Here is a 7,961-nt window from a genome sequence, read left to right as displayed (position 1 = left end):
CATTCGCACTGCGTCCCCCCAGACAACACAGCAATCAATGGTTTGCGTGGGCACAGCTGCCCCGACCTCCACTGTTCGTGTCCTCCTGCGCAGGCCTCCGCTGCTCATTCAGGCCCATCTTCCTCCCTGAGAATGACAAATTCCTTTTCCAGCACTAGAGCAGAGGGGGGCAGTGTGCTGGGGGGCGGGTGGTAAATAGAGACAGGCTCTGGCAGCGCAAATCTGATGTTCCTCTGCGCCTGCCAGGAACCAGGCTCTCTCTTGGCCAAGCCACACTATTTCTGCCCAGCTTACCTACAGCCGAGAGCCAGCTAGCCTTGGAGACTCCGGGAAAGAATGGGCCATCTGAAGCATCTGTATGCAAGTCTCATTTTGAGGTTTGTATGTTGGGAATTGTATGAATGCTTTAGAGGACTTCATATTTTAAAAACTTGGTCCCTAAATGTATGCGTGTGGGGGTGCGCTCAGGAGGGGTAGCTGAGAGAACTCCAGGAGAGAGCAAGTTGGAATCTTGGAGAGGGCTGCTGAGTGGCTCTCACCTCAGTGCATGTCAGAATCACTTGGTTTGCTTTTTACAATACCAGTGAAAGCTGTGTCTCTGGGGGGCGGCCCAGCATTGTTACTAAAGCTCTCCAGGTGATTCTAATGGGCACCCAGGGTTGAAAACTACTATAGGCTAAATAAAGTGGGAGCAAAGTTTGCCCTTCGACATGGATATAGACTGGTGGGTCCCTCAGACCCTGAGAGAAGTGAACCAGAGTGAAAGGGTTTGGTTCCATCATGTGAGAGATGTTTGTCCTCAGAGGGGACAAAAGGATTCCTACCACAGCCTAACGCTAGAAAGATAAGATGGCAGGGGGAGGGGATGGGAAGGGGGCCTTGGAGGTTATCCTGGGTCTTTAGTGTCAGAATGGAGTTACCTCAGAAGGGAAGTCTCATCAAGTGTTTCCTTGCTCAGAACTAGAAATCTGTATTACGTCCATTGGGTAGCACACGATATATTTTCTTTGTTCACTTCCTGTGGGTTTTTTCCTTAAATTTTAGTAAACTTCTTTTAAAAAAAAAAATTTTTTTTTTTTTTTTTAAATCAAGATTCTTCTGAACTGAAGGGAAATGAATAAAAGGTTTTGGTCTGGCTTGGTCTGGAGTTGTAGAATGGCAGAGGCAGGAGCCTAGAGGTAGGCAGAGTGATGCAGGGAGGGGACAGGGAAGCCCAAAGAGATGAAACTCTGCTGAGAGGCAGGGCCAGCTTTCACAACTCCTTGCCCCCCTGGGAGTCTCTGGTGTTCTCACAGCTCAAACCTTGGAGGGGATGTGGACACCTCGCACCATGGCAGACAAGAGAAAGAGAATCCCACTGGGCCACAGACGCTAGGGTGGCAGGAAGTCCGCCTGCCCCAGTCCTGCAAGTGGGGGACACGGGCCTGCTGTCTGGGAAGACGTGGGGGGCGGTGGTGGGACAAGGGGAGGAGCTTCTTTTTTGATGTGCTCCCCTCTTCCTGTTCACTCCCTCTCCACAGAGACATTTAGGCAGGAAAGCAAAGTAAGTACCACGTATTTACTCAGCAAGGGGCCCACTCCCTTGGAATGACCTCCCTCAGCACCCAGTCCATGTTCTCAGCGCCTGAGAATCAGATGTAGGCCTTTCCTGAGGCAAGCATGGAAAATGACAAGTAGGTTCATGATGACGAGTAGCCATCTCACGTTCAGAAGGTTCTCACATCCATCCCCTTAGGGAGGAGGGCCCTCATCGGTACCCATGGGGCAATTAGGTCCTTGAGCTCTGGAATCCTTGTTGGGTTAAAGGCACTGTCCTTTCGGTGCGATGTAGGGACAAGCTCCATGGAGAAGGAAATTCCCCTGACAACCAGGGGACCAGACAACCTGCCTGCTCCCAACACCACCAGATCCCTGACTGCCAACCTCCTGCTTCCCCCAGAGGAAAGCAAAGCCACAGTGGGGGGAGCACCGTCACCCAGCTCCTTGCACAGAGATGGCACCTTCCTATCTGTTGACTGGGACGACAGAGGATTCCTGAAGCCTCTGTAAGAGTTGGCTTTGTAGGTCTTCCTCCATCACCTTCCACCAAAAAAAGTTCTCACCCCGAACCTTTGGGGGCTCCCTCTGCATACCTGGGTTCCGAAAAGCCACAGTCACCAGCACATTCAAGCAGATGCCATCTGCATGGTCTTTGCCCAGGTGCTGCAGTCCAAGCAACCCCTTGGTCTCTACTGCCAAGTGGTGAAGGGTCAGACACTCCTGTAGCAGCCGCAGGATGGCCATCTTGATGCCACCCCTCTGCTCCATGGGAGTGAAGCCACAGGCAGTGATGGGCAAGTGAGGCATCCCCACTGTGCCCACCAGCACCCACACTGTCTGGACGCTGGTAAAGGTGGCCACAAGCCGCTGGCAGACCAGACTGCAGGGAAGCTCCTGGGGCAGAATAAGAGGGTGCCTGGCTTGCTGGCGGTACTGGGCAGCTAATTCCACCAGATGCAGAATGTCCTGGGCTCGCAGCGGAGTGGGCAGGGAGGTCCGAGGGTACCAGCCAGCCTGCAGGGACTCTGCATCTGCCTCCTTGGGAGTCTTGAGAATTCCACCTGCAGGGATGTCGAGGATGGGGTGGAGGAAAGGGTCTCTGTTGAGAGAAATGCTGGGCCTGGCGGAGTAAATGGCCACCCAGGCATTCTAGCCCTGACCCAGGGTCATGGGGCTGTGGGGGCTGGGGTTCAAATCTTCAGGCTGGAATCTGGAGATGCCAGGCTTGTACCAGACAGAATAAGGGGCTCATCTCACCAGAGGACAAGTTGGGGGAAAGATGTCAACTGCCCCCTGCCAAACACTGCCACCAGGTGGGCCATACCTGTGGCTTGAGCGAGGAACACAAAGCGGATCCAGGAGGGGCCCCGCTCCTCCACAGACAGCAACGTCAGAGGCTCACAGTGCAGCCCAGCCTCTTCCTTCACCTCCCGCTGCAGTGCCTCAACGATGGTCTCCCCAGGCTCCATTCTCCCCGCGGGTAGGTACCAGGACCCACGGCACTCTTTCTTGGCCTCCTGGATCAGTAGCACCTCATCCTGAGGGGAGAGAGAGGATCCTCACCCCCACCACAGCTGGGCTGGGAACCTTCCCTTGCCCTGGGGTTAGATCCTAGCTCAAACAGAGTCACCCAACACCCCCTTACTGGTGGATACCTTAAATTGTTGACTGGTCCTTGTGTGCTTGGGGGCTGCAGCTGTCTCGCTGTGCAATGTATCCCTCTTTGCTTTCAGACTTCCATTTCAGAAAGGGGCTAAGATTCCTGGGAGCTGTTTCAGGGGCTGGGGATTAGGCCCCACAGTGAGGCTTGCCATGTATCCTGCACTGACTCCTGTCTGTAGATGCATTGTAGACATCCCCCCTCCCCTCATGGAGGGGCCTCACACTGGGGCCTAGGCTTTGAAACACACTCCCAGGCCCCACCCCATAAACTCCTACCTACAGCCCTGGCCCCTTCTAGCTGTTGTTGCAGCAACTTGTACAGGGATCAGCACAAAAGAACATCACACGGTGGGGCAGAAAGTCTGAGTATAAGTGCAGGTTGTGCCATTACTGTCCATGGGACCCAGAGGTCTCTGAAGCACTGGACAGATCTGAGCCTACTCCGAGGGGGGCACTATGCTAGATTCTGGGGAAAGAAGGCAGCCCTCCTCTCAAGACAGTGAGGCCTAGCGGGAGGAAATAAACAGGTTCCTGGGCCTCAGATCCCTCTTCTGAGGGTACAGTCTCGGGACTGGGCCGCACAAAACTCAGATGTAAGTGTGAGTGTCAGTGCTTTGCAAAACTGGGAAGCACCACGCACTAAGAAGCGGTGGCTCTTGTCGGTAGGTCCTCTGTCCCCACCGGGGCTGGCTGCGTGCTCCAGAGGGTCGGGCGCTGGGCCCGGCGGGCGGACGCTCACCTGCTCGTTGAGGAACACGGCCAGCACCACGTAGCAGACGTTCTTCCGCAGCCGCACCGGCGCCGGCGGCTCCTCGGCCGGTTCCGAGTCACAGCTGTGCACACTCAGCCCCTGGCCCCCCAACACCGCCGCCAGCGCCCCGGCCAGACCCTCCGAGGCCATCGGGTCCCCTGGGAGGCAGCGGACGGGCCCCCGCAGGTGGGTCGCGCCGGGTGGAGTGGGACGCGGGCGAGATCCCAGTCAGTCGCCCTCGCCCCCTCCCCCTGCCGACTCGGACCAGGCGCGCTCGAGAACGCGGAAGCGCCCGGCGAGCCCTGTCCGCTGATAGGCTACGCGTCACCGCGGGCTGCCCGGATTGGCTGGCTCGCGTCAGTGACTGAGGGGGCGGGGCCAGTCCGTAGAGGGTCTAGGAGCCAGGTCTGAGTGGTGTGCGCAGCGCACTGACCTCTGCCTCTCAGTTACCTCCCGCCCCGCCCCGCCCCGGCCTCTCTCCGGCATTTCTAGCTGCCAGCTTCGCTAATTCCTCCAGCAAGCACTTGTCTGGGCGAGTTCGGACGGTGACGTCATCGTGCCTGCAGGCTGCAGAGGAGCGCCACAGTGGCCAGCGACAATGACGTCACAGCAAGCCGATGACATCACTGAGGCCCGGGGCTGTGGCTTGGACCTATACTGTGCAGCTGTGGTTATACACATACCATGGTATTGCCCAAATTGATCACTTCCCAAATAACCTTCTTTCTTCACTAAAAATGTACCTCATGTCACTGTCGCAGGAGGAAGAGTAGCTCCTGCCTTGGAGGAGATTCTGACCTTGGGAAGGTGGACATAAACATATAATAAAAAGTCATCTGAGGGTTATAAGCCAAGTGCTAAATGATTGGCTTGGTCAAGAGGTGTGACAGGTGCTCAGAGGAGGGAGGAAGCAGGGCTGAGATGGTCAAGGTGTGGCTGGAGTTGGGAGGAGGGGACTGGGGATAGAAAGAAGGTCTGGAATCAGCCAGTCCAGCCTTCATCGATGTCCTGGCGGCCTGCCCACTGCATTTCCCACACAGTTTTAGGGCCCTCTCCACTGCAGACTGAAAGCCCTGTGGAGGGTAGGGACCAGGTCCTGCTCCTTCATCTTTGTCCCCCCCCCCCCCCCCCCCACACCCAGCTCACACGGCCTGGTGGCCTGGCGCAATGAGAGCAGGGTGTGGGTTGTTTTGGCGAGTTCTTACTTCTCTCCCAGACTGACCTTTCCTCCTCAGAGCTTCCCTTAACCTACTCTCAGGACAGTAGGACAGGGCCAACTGGAGTGAAACTGTGAAGCCAGCCAACTTTGGGCTTCTTGTCCTCAGTTGGGTCTCCCCTTTCCCTGCCTGCTGGCTTTGTGCACTTTCCTTTTGGGAGCTTGGTGGAGCAAAGCATTGGACTTGGAAGCAGATGTCTGGCCACTGTTCACTGGCTGGCTATGTGCCCCTGGATAAATTGTGGGCCTCAGTTTCCTCATCTGAACAGTAGATTCATAGTAGCTCTTCTTTCACAGGGTTGTTGGGAAGGTGAGATGTCATGGGAGGAGCTCTATAGACTGTCCAGTGTGGGTCACCATGACCAGGCAGCCTCAGGGTGGGTCCTCCTGGCCACAGCTCTTGCTGCCACACAAAGGCCCACTGTCATGAAATATGCCTACAGAACTATACCCTCAGGAATTCCAGTCACACCAGATTGGCCTCGTTAGGCCTTTCTCTCCCAGGGAACTGACTGCAGGTTCCCTGGAGACAGGGCCCTGCATTTGAAGGTGGGATGTCCCTGCCAGGCCCAAAGTCTTTTGAAGTACTTAGCAAACACTGCTGCTCCCAGCCCTATCCAAGACCTCTCCACTCCCAAACAACGGAACTCACGGGACTGAGTCAGGCCCCTAGGACTGAAAAGCAACTTGTCAATGTATTTGCTGTGTGTGTGTGTGTCTGCAGGTCAGTTTTCACATCTGTGAAGTGGGGACTGCATTGGTCCCAGACTCCTTTCTGCCTCCCAGGGATGATTTGAGAGAGAATGAGGTCATGTCTGGCAGGGCTATGAGAGCCTCAGAGGCAGCCTAAGATAAACACCAGGCCGCCTGGAAGAGCAGACTGCAAGAAACCACGGCTCTACTCCCCCATTATCACTGGGAAAAACACTCCTCCCCTGTTAAGTGGACCTAATCACCCCTGTGGTGAGGAACACACGAGGCAACAGGAAAGCCCCTTGTAAACTGAGAAGGGCTGCGCAGGCAGAGGGCTCTCCAGGCACTGTACCCAGCCCTTCTGGGAGTGCAGAGGGGGACCAACAGAAAGTAGACTTTCTCAAGGCATTGGGTGGAAGACAGAACACACCAGACTAAGCAGAGGCCCTAAGACTGATAAGAAAAGCTGAGGGAGGAAGGGGGGCTGAGGGAGAAGCCTCCAGAACCAGAAATAAAGAAAGTTCTTTGTTAAAGTTTGCTCTGTATCCTCCATTTCCAGAGAGAGCAGAGCACTGGTGGGGGGTGGGGTGGGGGGGCTGCCCAGCATGATGGACAAGTGTGGCCAAACTGGTAGATCACAGAGTACAGGACTCCCAGCATCCATGGGAGCAAAGCCTGAGGCAGTCATTTCAGAGCACGTGGACACACATGCGCGTGTGAGCACATGTACAGGAAGGCAGTGTAGGCAATCTTGGAAACAGGGCCAGGGATGGGCAGGCAGGGTGGGGCAAGGGTGTCTGTGATTCTGGAGGCCTTTACAGAGCAACAAATGCCGTCCCTCTGCAAAGTAGGAGTGTGAGGAGGGCAGCAGCCCAAGGTATACAGGGAGGGGGAGGTTTGGCTCAGCCTGTGCTCTGCCACTAGCTGGCTGAATGACCTTGGGAGAGCCACATCTCCCCTCTAGGCCTTCTGTATCATGCAGGCATAGGTGGATCCTGAAACAGAAAAAGGACATTAGTGGAAAACTGGTGAAATCCCAAAATTCTGTTGCTTAGTTAATAGTGTTGTATCAATAGGGGCGCCTGGGTGGCTCAGTCGGTTGAGCGTTTTTCAGCTCAGGTCATGATCTCAGGGTTTGTGGGTTCAAACCCCGTGTTGGGCTCTGTGCTGACAGCTCAGAGCCTGGAGCCTGCTTTGGACTCTGTATCTTCTCTGCCCCATCCCTACTCACACTCTGTCTCCCTCTGTCTCTCAAAAATAAATAAATATTTTTAAAAATGTTTAGTGTGTCAATAATGATTTCTTCGTTTTGATCACTGTGCCATGTTTGTGTAAGATGTTAACATGGGACAAAGCTGGATGCAGGGTAATCAGGAACTTCCTGTACTATCTTTGTGACTTGAGTGTAAATCTAAAATCATTTCAAAATAAAAACTCTGAAAAGGTACTTTATAAGAAAAAAGAAAAAGGCGGCACTGCTTATCTACATGCTGATGTCACTTCCGGCGCTGAGGGTTGTGCTTCTGTGTTATCTGGGCGAGTGAGAGGGGCTGGAGTAGACAGTGGACAGCGGGGATGTTGGGAGAAGCAGAGACCCCAAGGGCAGTGCTGGACTGGGGTGAGCCAGCTGAGCCTCCATGAGGAACAGTGCCACCAAGTGCCCCCAGACGTCTCAGGGTCAGTACCCACCTGGACTGGCTTCATGCCCAGGGCCAGTCCTAGAACATTTGGTCCACCTGCTGTTTGCAAGAGTCAGATCCAATATGCCCTCGAGGGTGCTGTGACCTGCCATGAGATGGAGGCAGCAGAGAGGTGTGCAGAAAAGAGAGGCCTGGTGACTGGGCTATCTCTGTCTTCCCGCAGGAAGGACCCCATGTTTGGGGTTCTAGGGTGACATTAGGACACAGCTATATAAGGTGAAGTGTAAGTAGGGATGGTCGTGCAGTGCCACTTGGAACATGATCAACTGTAAAGTGTGTGTGTTGGAAGGAGGACAGAACAGCAAGCTCATCTGCAAAGTCCATTAAGGGCTCAAACTAATGTAAACGAGGCTCAAGTCCAGAAGCTTGGTTCAAATCCCAATCCTGCCACTAAAATTGC

The 7,961-nt window shown here is 54.7% G+C and overlaps 1 protein-coding gene across 1 annotated transcript; it reads right to left on the bottom strand.

Moving 5' to 3' along the window:
* Positions 1 to 1,544: 1,544 nt before the first annotated feature.
* NUDT18 (nudix hydrolase 18) lies at positions 1,545 to 4,247 on the bottom strand. Its single transcript, XM_047857491.1, has 3 exons — positions 3,941 to 4,247; positions 2,864 to 3,077; positions 1,545 to 2,600 (listed from the first exon to the last, which is right to left on the bottom strand). The coding sequence occupies exons 1-3, from the start codon at positions 4,100 to 4,102 to the stop codon at positions 2,005 to 2,007; spliced, it is 972 nt and encodes a 323-aa protein (XP_047713447.1). The 5' UTR covers positions 4,103 to 4,247; the 3' UTR covers positions 1,545 to 2,004.
* Positions 4,248 to 7,961: the final 3,714 nt, after the last annotated feature.

Source organism: Prionailurus viverrinus, chromosome B1, assembly GCF_022837055.1.
Source record: "Prionailurus viverrinus isolate Anna chromosome B1, UM_Priviv_1.0, whole genome shotgun sequence".
NCBI classification, from domain to species: domain Eukaryota; kingdom Metazoa; phylum Chordata; class Mammalia; order Carnivora; family Felidae; genus Prionailurus; species Prionailurus viverrinus.
The sequence above is the reverse complement of the archived record's forward strand: the minus strand, read 5'-3'. Positions and strand labels throughout refer to the sequence as shown.

What these genes read in the sequence shown, in the direction of transcription:
- NUDT18 (XM_047857491.1), bottom strand. Translation starts at nt 4,102, where the DNA reads ATGGCCTCGGAGGGTCTGGCCGGGGCGCTGGCGGCGGTGTTGGGGGGC. An exon ending in CCGTGTTCCTCAACGAGCAG is followed by an intron (nt 3,078 to 3,940) that starts GTGAGCGTCCGC and finishes CTCTCCCCTCAG; the next exon opens with GATGAGGTGCTACTGATCCA. An exon ending in GTTCCTCGCTCAAGCCACAG is followed by an intron (nt 2,601 to 2,863) that starts GTATGGCCCACC and finishes ACATCCCTGCAG; the next exon opens with GTGGAATTCTCAAGACTCCC.